At 47.2% G+C, this 19,265-nt stretch overlaps 1 protein-coding gene across 2 annotated transcripts in view; it reads right to left on the bottom strand.

The window, feature by feature from the left end:
* The window catches only part of PPA2 (inorganic pyrophosphatase 2), a 58,042-nt gene that overhangs the window by 13,158 nt on the left and 25,619 nt on the right, over positions 1-19,265 (bottom strand). For both annotated transcript variants that reach the window (XM_040329712.1, XM_040329705.1), the window contains 2 exons: positions 17,040-17,126; positions 13,620-13,746 (listed from right to left, as the gene is read on the bottom strand). In XM_040329712.1, the coding sequence (XP_040185646.1) occupies positions 13,620-13,746; positions 17,040-17,126 (214 nt within the window). The remainder of the gene's footprint in view (positions 1-13,619; positions 13,747-17,039; positions 17,127-19,265) is intronic.

The raw sequence follows: 19,265 nt of genomic DNA, 5'->3' as shown, positions 1-19,265 counted from the left end.
CCCTTTGAGACAGGGAAAGGGACTAATGTTCCCCTGTCCCTTTCTCAGCGCTGAAAATGAAAGGAGAGAAGACCGCGTCTTCTCTTCATTCATAAACTGAAACATTTTAATCACAGTTTACAATGTTTCAGTTATGTGAATAGACAGTCAGTGATTACTGACTCTCTCCATTCGGAGCAGTAAGGAGCCGGATTTACCGGCTCCTACCTCTGCTCTCCATCCTGACAGTTCCAGGGGGTGAAGGAGGACCACGGAAGAGGATAGAAACACGGCGGGATACACGGCAGGGTTTGCACGGGATACACGGAGGAAGGGAGACAGACTGCAGCAAAACGGAGGGGGGCCGGAGGAGGACAAGGGACAGTCAGCGGTGATCGTGTGTGGGGGAGTTACAAGCACCGATCACCGCTGATTTTAAAGCAGCTGAAAGCCGTGCGGGGGGAGATGTGTAGAGAGAAGCGGAGAAATTAATTTTAAATCTATACAGCGCGGATCGGTGCTTGTAACTTCCCCACGCACTGATCACCACTGACAGTACAAGTATCGGGTGAAGCATCGGGAGCATTTGCCCGAGTACAAGTACTCGGGCAAATGCTTGGTATCGGTCCCGATACTAGTATCGGGACAACCCTACTTACCAGTAACTCTGTTTCCAGTAGTCTTCCAAGGCAGCCCTTGAGAGATGGAGCTCCTCACAATCAGGAAACACATTGCCACTAATTTTCCTCCCTTTAAGAGGCAGTCCCTCAGGTCCCTGGTCAATCATCCCCGAGAACCGAAGGCCGGAATCTGAAACGAGTGGGATCGTGCTGCCTTGGAAGACTACTGGAAACAGTTACCGGTAAAAATCTAACTCTGCTTTTTCCCCCAGTCTTCCAAGTCTGCCCTTGAGAGGATAATCAAGCAATCACCAGATCTAGGGTGGGACAATGGCTTGGAGGACTTGCCTACCAAAAGCCTGGTCCTGGCTGGATAAAACGGATCCAGTCTGTAATGCTGAACGAAGGTCGAGAATCTTTACCAGGTTGCATCTTTGCAAATTTGTTCTGGAGTGGCTCCTGCCCTTTCTGCCCATGATGCTGCTGCAGCTCTTGTAGAATGAGCTTTAAGTTCTTTTGGTGGTGTTTTTTTTTTCATAACCCTGTAACACTCTAGAATAGCTGCCTTGATCCATCTGGCAATTGTCTTTTTGGACGCTTGCTTGCCCTTCAGTTGGCCGGCGTACAAAACAAAGCATCTGGACGGTCTGAATTTATTGGTTACTTCTAAGTAGTAGTTACTTCTAAGTAGTAGTTAAAGTAGACACCTTCCGAAATCCAGGAAACGTAATTCTTGATCTTTGCTGTTTTTTGGTGAACTGCAAAATGAAGGTAAAACTATATCCTGCGATTTATGAAAAGGTGATGTCACGTGGAGTAAATCCCGGATCTGTTTGAAAAACGATTCGATCATCATAGATCTTCAAAAAAGGTTCTCTAACCGATAAAGATTGTATTTCCCCTATCCTGCGTGCCGTTGTGATGGCTACGAGAAAAACAAACAGTCTTTAAAAAGTCAATAATCTTAAAGATGTTTTTTTTTAGTGGTTCAAAGGGAGGTTTGATGATCCCCCTGAGCACTACTGATAGATCCCATGTGGGACATTTGTGTCTTGGGCTTTTTGTATTTTGCCAACGCCCTGCAGAAACGAGAGACCAGTGGGTCCTCTTGTAATGTCGTTTCCAGATACACCGACAGTGCTGCAATCTGAACTTTCAGTGTACTGAGCGCTATCCCTTCATCAGCGCCTTGCTGTAAAAAAAACTCAAGGATGGTCGGTGTATCCATTTTCTGTCTTTGGTTTTCAGTGCACCAACTGTTAAAAAAAAATCCAGATTTTTGTAAATGGCTCTGGTATTTGACTTCCTGGTGCTCAGAAGCGTTGCCGCTACCTTCTCTAGGAGTCCTTTTGATCTCAAGAAGTCCTCCTCAGTAACCAGGCCGCCCATTTTAATATTTTTTCCTGTTTTAGGCCTGTTAGTGGACCCTGACACATCAGGTCTGTCCTGTGAGGTAGAAGCCATGGCTCTTCTGCCAAGAGACTGAGTTGAGAGTACCAGGCTCTCTTGGGCCAGTATGGTGTGATTAGTATGAGTTCCGTCTGTTCCTGTAGAAACTTCTTTACCACCCTTGGAATCAGATGAACCGGAGGGAAGGCATAGCATATTTTGAAGTTCCAAGGGTTCGGGAGAGCATCTATCCCAAGAGGTTGGTCTTCCTGGTTTAGCGAGAAGAAACGCTTCACCTGAGCATTCTTCCGAGAGGCAAAACAGATCTATGTTTGGGACTCCACAGCGGGCTACAATTTCCTTGAACACCTCCGGGTGTAATACCCATTCCTCTTGGGAGATCTCCCGGCGACTGAGAAAGTCCGCTACTTGGTTGTCTTCTCCTTTTAGATGGACTGCTCCTAGTGACAGCAAATTCCCTTCTGCCCACCGGCATATCTGATTGGAGATGTGGCTTAGAGATGGGCTTCTTGTGCCCCTTGTTTGTTTACATAAGCCACTGCTGTGGCGTTGTCTGAGAGTACCAGGATGTGACGACTTCTCAGTTGGTCCTGAAAAAAATTCTATGGCTTTGGCTATCGCCATGAGTTCTCTCCAGTTTGAGGATGCTTTGGCTTCCTCCGGGGACCATCTCCCCTGAGCAGGTTGCCCTGCTAGGTGAGCTTCCTAACCCCAACTGCTTGCGTCTGTGGTCAATTTCTGAGAGATCGGAAATGACCAAGCCAGACCCCGATTTAGGTTTGTGTGGACCCCCCCACCACCGTAGTGACTTCTTTACTGATGTTGGGAGTAATACTAACTTGTCCAGATCTCCTCTGTTTTTTTTTTTAAGAGAAAAACTTGAAGCAGTCTTAGATGAAACTTTGCCCACTGGACTGCTGGTATTGATGATGTCAGACCCAGAACCGACATCAGCTCTCTGATGGTTATTGGTAGGTTATTCTGTATAGAACTCACCCTCTTGATGAGATTTTGGATTTTTTTTCCCTCTGGAAGAGATGTTTTCTGCTCACTGGAGCCGAGTAGATACCCCAGGAACTGAATGTTCTGGGTGGGACAGAGATTTGATTTTTCTAAGTTTAGGATCCACCCCAGTGACTTCAACCACAGTTGCGCTTCGTTGAGGTCCCTTACCAGCTGTGCTTCTGATGGTGCTGCGAACAGTAGATCGTCTAGATATGGAATTACTGTCATCTTCAACCTTAGAGGGGCCAGAACCTCTGCCAACACTTTCGTAAATATCCTCGGCGAGGAGGACAACCCGAACAGGAGAGCTCTGCTCTGGAAGTGGTATTCCTTTCCTTCTATTTCTACTGCTAACCTTAGATATCTCTGGGATTCTTTTATGGGAATGTGAATATATGCGTCCCTGAGATCCATGGTTGTCATGAATGTTTCTGGTTGCAGAATGTTCTTGACTGAAAAAAAATGGACTCCATGCGGAATTTTTTGTTTTGAATCATTTGATTCAAGGGCTTGAGATTTAGTATTAATCGAAACTTCCCGGAGGGTTTCTTGATGACGAATACATGAGAGTAAAAACCTATTTTTTCCTTCTCTGGAACTGGGATAAGGACATGTTGATCCACCATCTCCCCTAGCAAGAGGAAGAGCATTTTATTTTTCTGAATCTGAGGAGTTTCAATAGGAATCTCTCTGGAGGATGGCCATTGAATTCCAGAGAATAGCCTTTTGCAATTATTTCTAGAATAAACTGATTGGCTGTTATCTTCTGCCACTGAGGTAGGAAGGTAGCCAACCCATTTGGTTGTCACTGTTTGGTGGCCTGGTTAGCAGCGCCAAAGAGTGGATTACTTTTTAGTTTTCCTTTGTGGCCCGTCCAGTTTTTCTTCGGGGAACCCTTTCTTTCCCTCTTGGGGATGATCTCTTCTTCCACGAAAAAAAAAAAAAAAAAAAAAAAAAACTTTGTGAAAACTTGCAGGAAAGGTCTTATCTGCGGTTCTCTAAGGCCTCGTCTAAGCATGAACCAAAAAGCAAATCTCCCGTGAATGGTAGATTACACAATCTTGTTTTGGATGCAGTATCACCTGTCCAGGTTTTCATCCAAATCGCACGTCTTGCTGCGACAGCTAGTCCGCCTGACCTTGCTGCCAGTTTGACAGTGTAACGGTCACCATCGTTTACAATATTCCATTCCACCCAAGACAGCTTATCGACACTCCACAATCAGGCAAACGAACACGACCCATAAGAATTCCCCCCAGACACGAGACACACAGCTCTGTTCTGCTTTCAAATGCAAGACAACTTTAATGGCCAGCTCTCAGCTTTTAAGCAGTTACAGCATGTTACAGTACTCAAAGGAACAAAACCACACCCCACCCATACATCACACGATGAGCTTCAATCACATTCTTTTAGAGAATTACATAGAGGAGTTAATTATCCCCCAGACGTTACGTCTCCGACAAGAAGTCATTCATCTGCACAATACACAAATACAGACGTCTGACCTTTAGGTTGCATTCACATCTAGGCAGACAAAATCGCGGCGTTTTGTCCCGCGAATTGCGGCGACAAATAGCGGCGTTTTGTACCGCGATTTGCGGCGACAAAACGCCGCGATTGTCCGCCTAGATGTGCACCTAGATTGTCCCCCTATGGAGATGGTTCCCATCTCCTATGCCGAACGCCGAAAGCCGCCTGAAAAAAAGGTCCGGGACTTTTTTTCAGGCGGCAGGCGTGGAGATGTGAACCATCTCCATAGAGGGCAATATTAAATCATCCCTCTGGCGTGTCGGGGCGGCAGCGGCGTCACACTACAGGCGACAAAACGCCTAGGTGTGAATGGGCTCTTAGAGTCACAACACATCTATCATCAATAGCACACAATGAAAGGTCTTCCAGAAGCCTGATTCAATTAACATGTCAACAGTCTACACAGAGAGAGGAGTCATAGAATAAACCAACACTTTGCAATATCTCCAATTGCAATATGAGCTATCAGTAATGTCCCCTGTCCTGTAATTTAGGATATAATTTCTCAGTCACCCTATGGCCCAATCGGACATAAGGTGACCCTAGACATAAGACTCCTTGGTGACGCCGGTACAGGAGTACCCTTCATCCTTACAAAGTCTGTTTGTCCCGGGTCATTCCGTTACAGACGGACTCTGTGGAAGCATCCGCAATGTAACCTACTGCTTTGGAGAGTACTGGAAGAGTCTTCAGAATCTCCTCTCTAGGTTTCCCATTTTTGATATGCTCTTGTAACTGGGTTAACCAAAATTCCAGGTTTCTTGCCACACAGGTGGTAGCTAGCGCTGGTTTTAGGCTGGCGATACTTGTCTCCCAGGCTCTTTTTAGCATGATATTACCCTTCTTATCCATGGCGTCTTTTGTGCCCCATGTCTTCAAATGCCAAAGGAATTTTTTTTGAGATTTTTGAAAGTGGTGCATCCAATTTAGGATTTTTGTTCCACACCTCCTTTGAATCGTCACTAAAAGGAAATCGCTTTTTGTGACTAGCCGCAAAAAAAATTCTCTGGATCTGTCCATTCATTTCACGGTATCGGACATCACCTGATGAACTGGGAACACCTTGGAATTCTTCTTCCTCAGACCTTGGTATATTAGGTCATGTTTGGAAGGTTCTTCTTTTTCATGTTCAATTTCCAGAGTTTCATAAATGGCCTCTGGTGATAATTAATTTGGGTCCCGTTCTTTTCTACACCCCCCTCCTCCTGTTCTGGTTCTGAGTCATCGCTGGCCAGAACGCTAGCTGTGCTGCTGCCTGCTCGCTCCCTTACCGACTCATGCGACCCTGATGCTACTTCCGATCTGGGTGAGGACATGGGAGAGGGACTTCCAGAAGGAACTGCTGGAGGTTTAACCTCTGTAATGAACTGTTCGAGATCCTTAAGGTGTTAGCCATATCATCCCTCACGGATCCAAAAATCTTCGCATAAACTGCGTCAGACAGTTTATCAATGCAAATTTGGCATAGCGGCTGTGTATTCCAAAGGCATCTTGGCATTACACTTTGCACACCGCTTCCTGGGAGGGGGCTTTGGCTCTTTAGGTGGTTTCACCTGCCAAAAGAAACAGGGGCCCCATGGCGGTGAGACTACAGCACACTCCACCATACAGTGCACACCCAGTGACACTAGAACCCCCTGTAAGCCCCAGCTAAGCTAGTGACTACCACCATCTAGCTGCTGTCACTTTAAAAGAGATACAAAAGGTCACCCACTGGTGCCTACCTGTATCCTGCTGGTGCTTTCGCCTCCTGGAGCCTGGGCCAATGGAATCTCGTCCTCTTCCAGCATCCTGGCTTGCAATGGCGTCCGTGCTGTATCCTCCAGCCGTGTCCACGCTGATGGCACCAGCCGGCCATTTGATTTTCCTGCACCTTTAAGGGGAAGGACCAGCTCCCCGGCGCACGCCGATGACGTCATGCCGCCCCGAAAGTGATGCGCTGCATCATCCGGGTCAAGCGGCGTTCAGACGTGGGTACACGCCCACCCGCTGACACCAGCAAGGGAACGACACCACGGCGCCAATCTCCTCGCCTGGGCACAGCAGAAAATCAAACCCAGGACACCTCCTGCACTCTGCCTAAGGAGGGTTGCCCGTGGCCGCCATAAAGCCGACCTCCTCCACCGCCGGTGAGTCAAACTACCTGCCATTCTGAGGCTCTACCGCTCTCTGTGCCATGCTGTGCCTCCAGCAAACTGTGCACAAGCCGCCGCCGTCTCAGTAGACTCCTGTCCATGTCAGCCCATGAGAGATGGAGCCCCTCCAGGTCCTCTGGCAACATGTCTCCTCCGGATGGAGGAAACACTAAGACTGACCAGGGACCTGAGGGACCGCCTCTTAAAGGGAAGAAAATTAGTTGCAATGGGTTTCCTGATTGTGAGGAGGAGCTTCATCTCTCAAGGGCTGACTTGAAAGACGACTGGGGAAATGCGTCTTTCCTGTGATTTTTTTTAAATTAATTTTAAAACCATAGCAAAGTCCCAACTTTAAAATATGCTTTGTGTAGAAATAAAAAAAAAAAAAAAAAATAGGATTTATGTACTCACCGTAAAATCCATTTCTCTGAGTTCATGGACGGACACAGCAGCATTGACCTTAGGGTTATATACCTTTCTTCTAGGAGAGACTAGGCAGAAAAAAACAGCACTTTAAGTGTTAAAAACACTTCTCAGTACAGCACCTCCCAGGGAGCGTGTCCCCCAGGTAAATCCCACTCTCTGGAAGCATCCAGCCTCAGTTCGTAGACAAGCAGTACAAACAAACAAGGGGTGGGTGCCGTGTCCGTCCATGAACTCAGAGAAATGGATTTTACGGTGAGTACAAAAATCCTATTTTCTCTTCCGTTCATGGACGGACACAGCAGCATTGACCTTAGGGACGTCCCCAAGCAGTGTCAAAAATTTCGAGGGGGTGGGAAAAAAAAAAAAACACAGCAAACCCGGCTTCACCCCAAACAAACCAGAGTTCTTCAACGGAGGAACTTCAACCTTAAACTGCCGCCTGTAAAACCTTGCGGCCAAAGGAGGCATCCGAAGATGCACTCACATCCACCTTGTAAAATTTTAAGAAGGTGTGGATTGACGACCAGGTCGCCGCCTTACATACCTGAAAGACCGATGCTTGATGACGGAAAGCTCAAGAGGCACCAATCGCCCTGGTCGAATGCGCCGTAACCTGAAAGGGAGGCACCGGCCCCTTTAGGGCATAGGACTGGAGCACGACCTGTCTGATCCACCTAGAAATGGTGGCAGACGAGACCACCAGACCTTTTTTAGGACCAGTCACCGACACGAACAGTGAGTCCGACTTCCAAAAACGGAGCCGTAGCAGACAAGTACACCCGTGGGGCTCAAACCACGTCCAAGGAATGCAAAGTGGCCTCCTTCTGGTTTTTCGGCTGAGGACATAAGGATGGAAGAACAATGTCCTCATTAATGTGAAAGGCCGAAACAACCTTTGGAAGGAATAATGGCTGTGGCCGCAGCACCACCTTATCCTTATGGATGACCAAGTAGGGAGCCTTGCAAGACAAGGCCGCCAGTTCAGATACTCGTCTGACCAAAGTAATTGCCACCAGAAAAACCACCTTTTGAGACATAGTCAACAAGGGGATCTTCCGAATGTCCTCAAACGAAGTTTCTTGAAGCGCCGAAAGAACTAAATTCAAGTCCCATGGAGGTAGCGGAGGACGCACAGAAGAGGCCACATGCCGGACCCCCTGCACAAACGTACGCACTAGGGAGTGCGACGCCAAGGGTCGCTGAAAGTAGACAGCTAGAGCCGATATCGGACTCTTCACCGTACTTAAGGCGAGAGCCTGATCCACTCCACGCTGTAAAAACAGCAGAATTCGGGACACCACGTATGTAGAGGGGTGCCAATTCATCTCTTCACACAGAGATGTAGGCCCTCCATGTACGATGGTAAATCTTTAGTGAAGTGGACTTCCGTGCTCGTACCATGGTAGAAATCACCGGGTCCGACAGGCCTCGGTCCTTCAACACCTGGCTCTCAACAGCCACGCCGTCAAAGCCAGCGACTGTAAAGCAGGGCGAAAGATCGGACCTTGCAACGGAAGGTCTTCTCTCAGGGGTAGACGCCAGGAAACGTCTGCCACCAGACGCACCAGGTCCACGTACCAGGGACGGCACAACCAATCCGGGGGGATCAGGATTGTTGGTATCCCCTCGGCTTCCACCCTGCGTAGCAGATGGGGAAGAAGCTGCAGGGGAGGGAAGACGTATATTAGACAGTAGTGACCCCAAGGCGCTACCAGCGCGTCTGACGCGTCCGCCTAAGGGTCCCTCGATCTGGTCACAAATCTTCCGATTGAGATAGGACGCCAGAAGGTCCACGTCTGGAGTGCCCCATTTTTGGCACAGAGTCTGAAACACCTCCGGGTGTAGCGACCATTCTCCTTTGTCTAGCGACTTGGATAGCCAATTCAGCACCCCCGGAATGTACACCAACAAAGCTGGAACGTAGCTTTCGGCCCAGCGGAGGATGTGCGTGACTTCCGTCGCTGCACCTGAGCTTCGTGTGCCCCCCTGATGATTGACGTATGCCACGGCCGTGGTGTTGTCTGGTGGGTTCTGACCGGTCAGCCTTGCAGACCCAGAGACCACTTGGAGAGACACAACTTGATCGCTCGGAGCTCCAGTACATTGATCGGAAGACGGGACTCCTGAGTCCAACGCCCCTGGGCTGACTGGACACCCCAGACACCCCCCCAGCCGGAGAGGCTGGCATCCGTTGCAATCACTGTCCAGTGACACGGCAGGAACGATTTCCCGTTCCTGAGTACCGGGTAAGTCAGTCGACTTACCCGAATCTGGTAATCCAGAGATGAAGGAAGCTTGTTCCAACGTGACAGAATCTCCTTCTGTAACACGTGTGGAATTGGCCATACGGGACTGCCTCGAAAGAGGCCACCATCAAACCCAGTACTCTCATGCAAAAGCGAAGCGACACCCATTTCTGGGTCACCAATCGCTGCACCGCAGATTGCAGAGTCTGCAGTTTTTCTGCTGGGAGGAAAACGCTCGCCTCTGAGGAATCCAGGACCAACCCCAGATACTCCAGCCGCTACGGTACCAGTACTGACTTTTGGATATTCAGCAGCCAACTGAATTCTCGGAGGGTCTGACAGGTGATAGACACGTCCTTTTCTAATTCTGAGCTTGAGGAAGCTCTCGGAAGAAGGTCGTCAAGGTATCCCATGATAGCGATCCCGCGCTGCTGCAGCAGGGCCAAAATCGGGGAGAGCACCTTGGTAAAAACCCGAGGTGCCGAGGCCAGGCCGAATGGGAGGGCCACAAATTGAAAGTGGTCCCCCCCGATCGCAAAACGCAGAAATCTCTGGTGTTTTGCACATATGGGGATATGCAGGTACGCGTCCTTGATGTCCAAGGATGCTAGGAAATTCCCCTGATGGAGCGCTGCTATTACTGAGCGTATTGACTCCATCCTGAACTTTTGTACCTTGACAAAGCAATTGAGGGCCTTAAACTCCAGGACTGGACGGATCCCGTCCTTCTTGGGAATTACAAACAGATTGGAGTAAAACCCCTGAAAATGTTCCGTTGAGGGAACCGGCACAATTACTCCTCTGACCAGAAGATCCTGGACAGCCCCCGACAGATCCTCCAGGCGACCCGGAGGAAGCCGGAGGTTGGGGGGAAAAAATCTGTTTGGCGGACAAGAGAGAAATTCTATCTTGTACCCCGAGGAAACTACTTTGCAAACCCAACGGTCGGAAAGAAGAGACCTCCACCGAGCCGCGAAGCCGGCCCCCAACCCGAGTTGTGGGCGAGGGCAAACCTTCAGGCGGAGGCAGGCTTGTCCGCAGGCTTGCGGTACCAGGTGCGCTTTTGTCCTTCAGTGGATGCCTTGGCACCCTGAAAACGTTTTCCTGTCGCACTTGGCGAGCAAAAAGACCGCTTGGGGGTAGTAAATGAGGGCCCTTGCCTACGGCGAGGCTCCTTACCCTTCCCAGACTGCGGGAGCAGAGTGCTCTTACCGCCTGTGGCATCCTTTATGATGTCCTCTAGGGAAGCCCCAAAAAGCCATTCACCCTTAAAGGGCAAGTCCACCAGGGACTTCTTAGAGGACTGGTCCGCAGACCAACACTTCAGCCACACAAGGCAGTGTAGTACCACCACGTAGGCGGAGGCCCTGGAAAGCAAGGGAAGCATGTCCCGGGCTGACTCACAGACAAACTTTAGACCTTGCACTAACTGGTCGGCCAGGTCAACGCAGGTTTCAGAAGCATTCTGCGCATCCAGCTCCTGTACCAGGGACTTAGCCCATTTGGTAAGTGTCTGACACAAGAGCCCTGGCCAAAACCGGTCTCACCGCCGACCCCACCACTGTGAATAAGGAGCGGGCCACAGCCTCAGCTCTCCTGTCTGCGGGGTCCTTAAAAGCGGGAGCCCCTTCCACACGCAAAGTACTTTGGTACAGCAAAAGCTTTCTGCGGCCGATCCCATTCTTTGTATAACAAGTCATCCAGATACGAAACACAAGGAAACACTTTTGCGGTGCGGGGTGGCTTGCGGAACCCAAAAGGGACCGGCATGTCTGATGCCTCCGCCAAATCCTCAAGTTTTAGAGTGTCCCGCACCGCAGTGATGTAACTCTTGCTTTCCCAAGTCATTTTCCAGGACGGCTTACTGAACGGACAAACTAGAACCACCTGATCAGGACGGGACCACAGCTTTAAGCCCCTTCGTTCTAGCCCAAGCTCTGCAGATTGTAGGTGTTAGGGCCTCAGCCTCCAAATGACCACATTAATGGTGGACAGGCACACAAAACACATTCACTCTGTGTTTGTAGGAGGTGTGCAAACACCCACAGCAACCAAAGAGGACATCCTCCTAATGGTAACCACCTTATGGCCATCTACCAAAATTAAAGCAGGTGTCATGGTGAAACCAGAGTACATGGTGTAGCTTTGCAAATCAGATGAAGTCTGCTGTAATACTCCTGGGAAGTTCAAGGTCCACCAACTGCTTCCCTGAACGTGCTCCCTCTCACAAAACTTACCAGCTTACCAACATAGTTTACCTGCCTCTGCAGATGTGTACCCCTCCCCCCATATGGGAGGTAGTCAGGGACTCCGAATGCCACTGCTCCAGCTATGCAGTACTCCCTTCAAAAGATTTGGGGAAGCCAGCAGCCATGATCCATCTTTTAAAGTGACTTGTCCAAGGTCACAATGAGTCGACGCTAGGATAACATCCAACATCTTTCAGGAAGTCTCCCATGGCTACACTGGCCTTCAGAGTACTTAACCTGCGAATTGTGGCCCCTTCATGGGTAAAAGCAGACACAGGGATTAGAACTCATGTCGTTCAGGAAGTCTCCCATGGTTGCACTGACCGTCAAAGTACTTAACCTGTAGGCCATGGCTGCTTCACCTCATATTAAATCAGCAGCAAACATCAGGATTTCAGCAACAGAGGATATGGTGTTTGGCCAAACGAGAGTAAGGGAGGGCTTCCCTTGAGCCACAGCACCCACAAGGATGGCTGCTTCTCCTCCACCGGAGAAGGATCCCTTAACCTGGACTCCATAACAAAAAGCATTGCAGCACTGGAGCTGGTATCCAGGCAGTAGATAACTCTGTCCTTTAGGTGGCTCCCCTTTTTCGCCTATCCTCCGTCCTAGAGGGAGAGGACACGAGGCGGGATAAGCCTTTTACAAGAGACAAGGTGCAGACGATCAGCCCCCGAACACCACCCATCCACCTAGGGAGACCCAAAAGAAGCTCCACAATGAGTAGGGAAAAAATTGGGGACACACACCACACACACACACAACCAGACTCCCCAGACCAGCCCTGTGGATAGTACAGAGAATAATCTCAAAACCCCTGGTGCCCCCTTTACCAGGGAGCAAGAAAAGAGGAACCCCCATTTTCCCCCTTTACCTTGGGGCTAGAGTCTGCAGGTGTCCCAGACCTGCTTTCAGTCTCCTTTCTGGTGACTTACCAGCACAGGACAAAATGGCTTCCACCATCTTCTCTGTAGCCCTGAAAGGTCAAGCAGTGAGGATCCCGGTCTGGCGCTGTGGATCGGACACCTCTCCTGGAACAGTGCATGGAGCTTGTACCCCCGATCACCTGGTCAGTGTTTGCTACCAAACACATGGCTGCCAAGCCACTTCCTCCGCTCTGCTTTGAAGGTAGGAGCGCAGATCACTAAGCTTTTGAGCCAAGCACCAACCTTCAGGACACCCAAGTCCGCACTATCCCCCGGGAAAAACTCACCCGAGTCAAAATCCCACACTGCCAGTGTACCTGAATCTACAGGCATGCTGCCAACCAGACTCCTGTGGATAGAGGGGGTCCCCTGGAGCAAAAATTCAAGACTCCCTTTTCAGGGTACCCCGAGAAAGCTCAAGCCATCTGCCTCCCAAGGTTCACTACCCCTGTTCTGGGATGCTGTAGCCAGGAGGCCCCTGCCACCTAGCACGAAAGCCAGAGAAAAACAACAATATTCCTGTCTGGCCAGAGGAAACAAATACTGGAGGGGCTACTGCCTGTGGGCTCTCTTTTATCATGTGGATCATGCATTTCCTGTGCTGGGTGGGAGGAGCCCATCTCTGTAAGCCGTCCTGGAAGAGGACTTGGGGGGGAAAAAAAATATTGGATAAGATAAGCACCTGAACGACTGCAACATACAGGGATATACAATGTAATACTGACATATAAAATACACACATAGGTTGGACTTGTGTCTTTTTTCAAACTCGCCTATGTAGATTTTCAATAAAAAAAAACATTACAAATGAAAACCCTATACATTTTTTTTTTTTGCTAAACAAAAAAAGGGTATTGCTTAACCCAATGCAAGTTCACTTTAAATATGTAATAAGGTTTAGGGAAAATTTCTGTTTTCAAGCTTTCCTAAGCCTGATGGTATACTAGACGTGAACAGAGGCTAAAAAAAACTTCTGATTTGCTCAATTGTATCTTTATTTTCTGGTATAAAATAAGAAAGTCCTGTTTAAAAACCCTAAAAGGCAGGTACATGTAATCTCTGCAATCTATGCTAGAGTAGAACAACCAACCATTGAACTTATCGGCTTCAGGATCATCAATATTGATTGCGATTATTTTCCAGTCCATCTCTCCTTCATCTATGAGTCCCAGAGCACCAAGAACTTTAACTTGAATTACATCTCCCCTGGAGCAAACCTGCAACACCACAACAGCTTATGTTAATGATTCCTTATAAAAGTTTTAAAGAACAGCATGCAACACTATCTGTCAAGGCTTTTCAACAACTGTCATGTTACTCCATCACTGATCTTTAATGTGCAAGTCAAAATCAAAAAGAAATATAGCATAGCTAAGGTCCGCACAACTGCAATTGTATCCTTTGACAATCCTCAAATCAGTCCTGAAAATAGTCCTACAATATTGTCACCCATTAACCAACCAATACAGTATACAACTACAATGCAGCATACCAGCCCAATTTGTGTTAGCATGTGCCAGCTTTGTCACGCTGCAACACCATCCAAGAGTTGTATCGTACCTACAGACTCAGACGCTCTGTAATACTCCTGAACAGCCCCCCAAACCCCAGCGACTCCTGCCATTAATGCTTCTGGAAGATACAGCTTTGGAAGTTGCCGACACGTCACAAGCAAGGGAGATGCAATTGTGGCCATTAACCGCCTACAAAAGCACAGGATTGTTACTAAAACTGCAATGAAAATGCATCATAGCAGGTTGAAAACAGGACACTGGGAAGCAGTTTAAAGATCCAAACCCAAGCATAAAAATATAGTATATTGCAGCTTACCAGCGCCAAGATTTGGTCGCTGCACTAGTTTTATTTTTCAGACCAAGAACATTTTCAGGAAATACAGGAGCAATTAATTTGATCTTGCCAGAGTCCTTGTCACATCTTGTGAGCTTCACTGAAAGCACAAACAAGGAAAAGGAAACACTGGAGAATCCAACTATGTAAAAGATAACAAGCCTAGAGTACACTTATCCTTAGTGGGCATATCACAATGTCAACAGAAATAAGATAAATACCTACACAGTGGGGTTCCAGGCTTTAAGAATCAGCCCTAAACCCCCACCCCCCCTTTCTCCCACAGGGCAAAATGTCCCTCCTATATGCCTACTGAGCAACTCCCATTAGCCACCAATGCCAGACATTTATTCCTCCCACTGACGCGGGCCCATTTTTCCTCCCTCTGAATAGTAGGCATTTTTCATCCGATGTACTAACCCTTGACATTTTTCCTCCCCTGACCATCAACGCTGGCCATTTTTTCTCCCTGCAACTGTACACAGTAACCAATCAGCTTCTATATTCAGCTTGAGGCCTCATGCTCACTGGACTTTTTTTTACAGCTGCCGTTTTGGGCCTCAGATGTTTTTTTCTGCAGCCAGTAAACTCCCCAGCATGTTATCCTATGTGTCCATGCACACATATCCATGCACCAACAATATTCAAGTGGCTCCTGCAGGGGTAGCGCTACAATTAAGATAATCATTTAGGTTTATGGTGTGTTGGGGAAATGCACTTGTGCTACAGTAGTTAAGGAGTCAATGTTGGGTACAAGGACTGCAGCTTGTGTGCTGTGAGTAGACTTGGTTAAATATAGGCTATGTTCCTTTAGGCCATGCCCAACATTCATCACAATTTAGCTGCACGTTTCCTCCTTTCTCAGTTACCCCACTTTAAAAGGTCTAATGTTGGGACTTAAGCATGTACTCACTAAAAAGCCCTGAATTCTCTACATAGCCTGAAATGCTCAACAATAATCTCATCACTGCAACCGGAACGTGTGCAGCCATATTCTGACCACACAAAGAGCCTCCTGACATTGGATGTAATCCATCTGCTGGACAAGAATGCCTGAATTTCATATAAACAGGCCACCCATGCAGGTATAGAATAGCTGTAGACATTAACATTTTGTCAGCATGCTTCATGGGCTCTGTACTACTGAACAGCTACTCTTAGTATCGGAATACACTAATCTTAAAATGTATATCTTCTTTCTGGAGCACACGGACTTAAGAAAAAAAATGCTTTTCTCAGAAATAGTCAAATCATTGCAATAAGTCCTCACAATTGAAAATTAACTGTGGCTCATTAAAAAAAAAAAAACCTCAGAGATACAATGAAGCATGTCATTCATAAAAACGCCCAGGAGACTCCCTGCATAAGAAAGAAAACATCTGCATCTTTTTCCTGAAGAGTAAACACTAAAGTTATACCCCTAATTAGAAGTTCCCGTTCACAGCTCAAATTACTTGCTATAGGAAAACTAAGGCCTTGTTTAAGATGTGCTTAACTAATTTGAAGCTAAAGTGGGGGGAAAAAACTTCATGCGGATATTAAATGCAAGGCTACCATTTAGGCCAACTAAATACTCCTAAAGACTACCTACAGTTTTAGGCAATTGTAGCCGACCTTAAAGGGGCTACACACTGAAAGTTTGACCTGAAAATTTGGATGTTAGTGCAAACAAAAAGTAGTATTACAGACAGTGCTCAACTACATTTTTAGCACACGGCCTTTAGCACGTTTTTCTTTTATGGATGTACCATCTACTTCCCAAACAGTTCCATGTAGATTTACACCATAAACAGTATAGCATTAAGATTCTCCATTCCTGTCAGTATAATTGGTGCTTCAAGATGGCCTATGGTGTCATCAAAATGGAAGGATTTGAGAGCTGTGCCCAGTCTTCCTATTTTTATATAGTAAAATAAACGTTAAAGTACGAGGCATATGATGCATCACAGACATGCAGGAATCAAAGGATAATGCTATTCTAGGATTAGTTCTAAAAATGGGAAGTTTTTTTGCTCTCCTGCCTGTCTATAGGGACCAAGCTACATCACTTAACCACTTGCCGACCAAGCTATAGCCGAATGACAGCTACAGCACGGACGGATAGTTCTGAGATGCCGTCATGATGCTCTCCCGTAATCGTGCCCACTGCCGGGTGCTCTGATCAGTGTCTGGAGGACAGGACACAGATCACAGATTGAGGTAAAGAGCCAATCAGTGGCTCTTTACCACATGATCAGCTGTGTCCAATCACAGCCGATGACGGATGTAAATAGAGGCCGGTTATCGACACACCTTTCCTCATGCTGACAGCATAAGGGAGGGAGAAGAGAGCCAATAGCCGGCTTCTCTAAAAAGGGACATGTACACTGATAACCAGGGCACTTTTTTTTCTTTATTTTTTTAAGTTTGGCCCCTTTCCCCCCCATGGGGAAACATCACCTTACTGTCAGATTTTCGCAACAGGATGGAAATGGTGGATTCGATGGCTAGTGCCTTCACCACTTAGAAACATGGACTGGTTGTTTTGCAAGTAGTAATCAGAACCACCATTCATGTACAGACATGCCATATTTTTTAGCTTATCCCCTCACCCCCCTAATAGGATAACAGAAAAAATAAGAACTCTACAATGCAATTTAATAACTAACAATTAAAAGCACACCTTGGAGCCAATTTCACAGACATCTATAGGATCATTATCTCCACGGCAATTTGTATCCTTGTCTTTGTGACTAGGATCCTCCCAAGTCTGTTAAGAAAAAAAAAAAAACACCAGCAAGTTATATCAACAAAGATGATAGGTCTGCTTACTGAAGACGCATGCAGGTGACCAGAACAACTGAAACTCATCATCAGGCATGTAATGTAGGGTCATCCAGCTCTAAAGGCCAACATAAACAAGATTTTAAAGCAGACGTTTACTAAAAACAAAACTTCTTTCCTTCTGCATCGGCACTCTCCCATACTTACCACATCTGCCTCTCTCAACTGCCAGCATCATTGCAAAGATTAATGTGTTAGAAATAAGAAAACATTTCTTGCCCTCTGCTATGTGCAGTCACCTCCGCCAATGTGATGCACTAGGGGCTGGAATGAACCATTCAGACACCAAGTACTGCATTGCGGGAGGCCAAAGGATCATACACAGCCTCATGTATGCAGCTGGACATTTGTAGTCAGAGTGGTGACTGGAAAGTGGATAGGCACCAGAGTGAGGTAGTTTGGGGTGGCTAGGGGGCTTAAAGCAGATCTATCCCTAAAACCAATTTGTATATATGCTTGTTATTTGCCTGTAAAAAGCCTGCTTTGTACAGATAAGCAAAAACATGGAGACTGCTGCAGGTTGCCACCATCTTGGATGTAAAGACTCAGAGCTGTCATCGCGGGCGCGCTGGACAGGTAAGTGGCCATTTTTTAAAAGTCAGCAGCTGTAGTATTTGTAGCTGCTGGGTGGACCTCCGCTTTAAGCATCCAGCTAGCTACTATGTACTGCAGTTTTATGGGATTTCCCAAAATTCTCATATCATTTTGTAGTGAACTCAATAATAAAGCTTGAGGTCAAATTAGCAGCATCCTTAGAAATGCCTTGTTCTAGTGCTGGCAATACACGTAATGGTTTAAAAAAAAAAAAAAAAAAAAACTAACACACACACGAATTAAGAAAAATTCAAAGTGTCTTTTACTGCTCATTCAGTTTAGAATAACAATTTGGTTTAATGAGGACCTGCACTCTGGAATTTTTGCCAAAAAAAAGCAGGCAGAGGTCTAGTGTTTATTGTGTTTGCCCAGAAGCTGATCTCTTCCCCCCCCCCATTACAGACTTTCCATGCCTTGTTCTGCACTATGTAGACTATCTTGATAGAAGCAGGGCTGTGCTTCCCTTGTCAGAGCCTCCAACAAGGCAAACCATAAGAAGCACAGTAGCGATGTCCCCAAATCTTCAGAGAGTACAAAGTTCAAAAGGCAGAAGTGCTTAAATCTTGCATTGCACATATACAGCTATGTAGCTGGAAGCACAGAAGTGTCTGAGCACACTCGCTTACCAGGCAGTGCTCTGCTATTTTTCAACTAATTATTTTAACTGCTTGTTTGCAGCATGTTTCCTTTTTTTGATTCTTATTACCACCAAAAAATAAATAAAAAATTGAGGCTGCAACGGTGGGCACAGGTCATGCTGCAATGGTGGGCACAGGTGAGCCTGCATTGAGGGGAACTGATAAAGTTGTTCATATTTATTTTTGTAATGCAATTCTGCATAAAAAACATTTAAGTGTCATTTCATGAGATAATTTATGAGGGCGCGATACCCTGCCCCACCCCTAATCATACCCTCATAAAATGACACAGTGCCCACCATTGCAGCATGACCTGTGCCCACCATTTCAGCCTCGCCAGGGCGGAGGAAGCGAGGGTGGCCAGGACATGGACTGGAGGAAGATTAGAGCCACGGGATCGTAGATCCATATAGCACACTGCAACAGCCGACATTGAAACTGTCTCCACTCGCTCTCACACACCCCCGCCTCCTCTTGACCCCATGCATGTGATAGACAGAACACATCCCAGCATTGGACCTGCATTCTGTCCATCACAGGGTCAGGGGGAGGCAGGGCTGTGTGGGAGCGAGCAAAGCCAGTTTCAATGTCAGCTGTAACAGCGTGCTATACTGCGGCTTTCCTCTTCCTATACGCCCTCTTCCAGTGGTGCGATAGTCTCCCGATCAATCCCCCCCCTCCGAGGCAGCCCAGCTCCTCGCCAGCCCTCATTTTCCAGTGGAAAATTTGAGAATATATAACACACACACACACACACACACACACATATATGTGTGTAATATTTTCCTCACTGTATGTGTGTATGTAAGTATTTGAACACCCTGCTATTTTGC

This window comes from Rana temporaria, chromosome 1, assembly GCF_905171775.1.
Source record: "Rana temporaria chromosome 1, aRanTem1.1, whole genome shotgun sequence".
Classification (NCBI taxonomy): Eukaryota; Metazoa; Chordata; class Amphibia; order Anura; family Ranidae; genus Rana; species Rana temporaria.
This window is presented reverse-complemented; position numbering and strand designations above follow the sequence as displayed.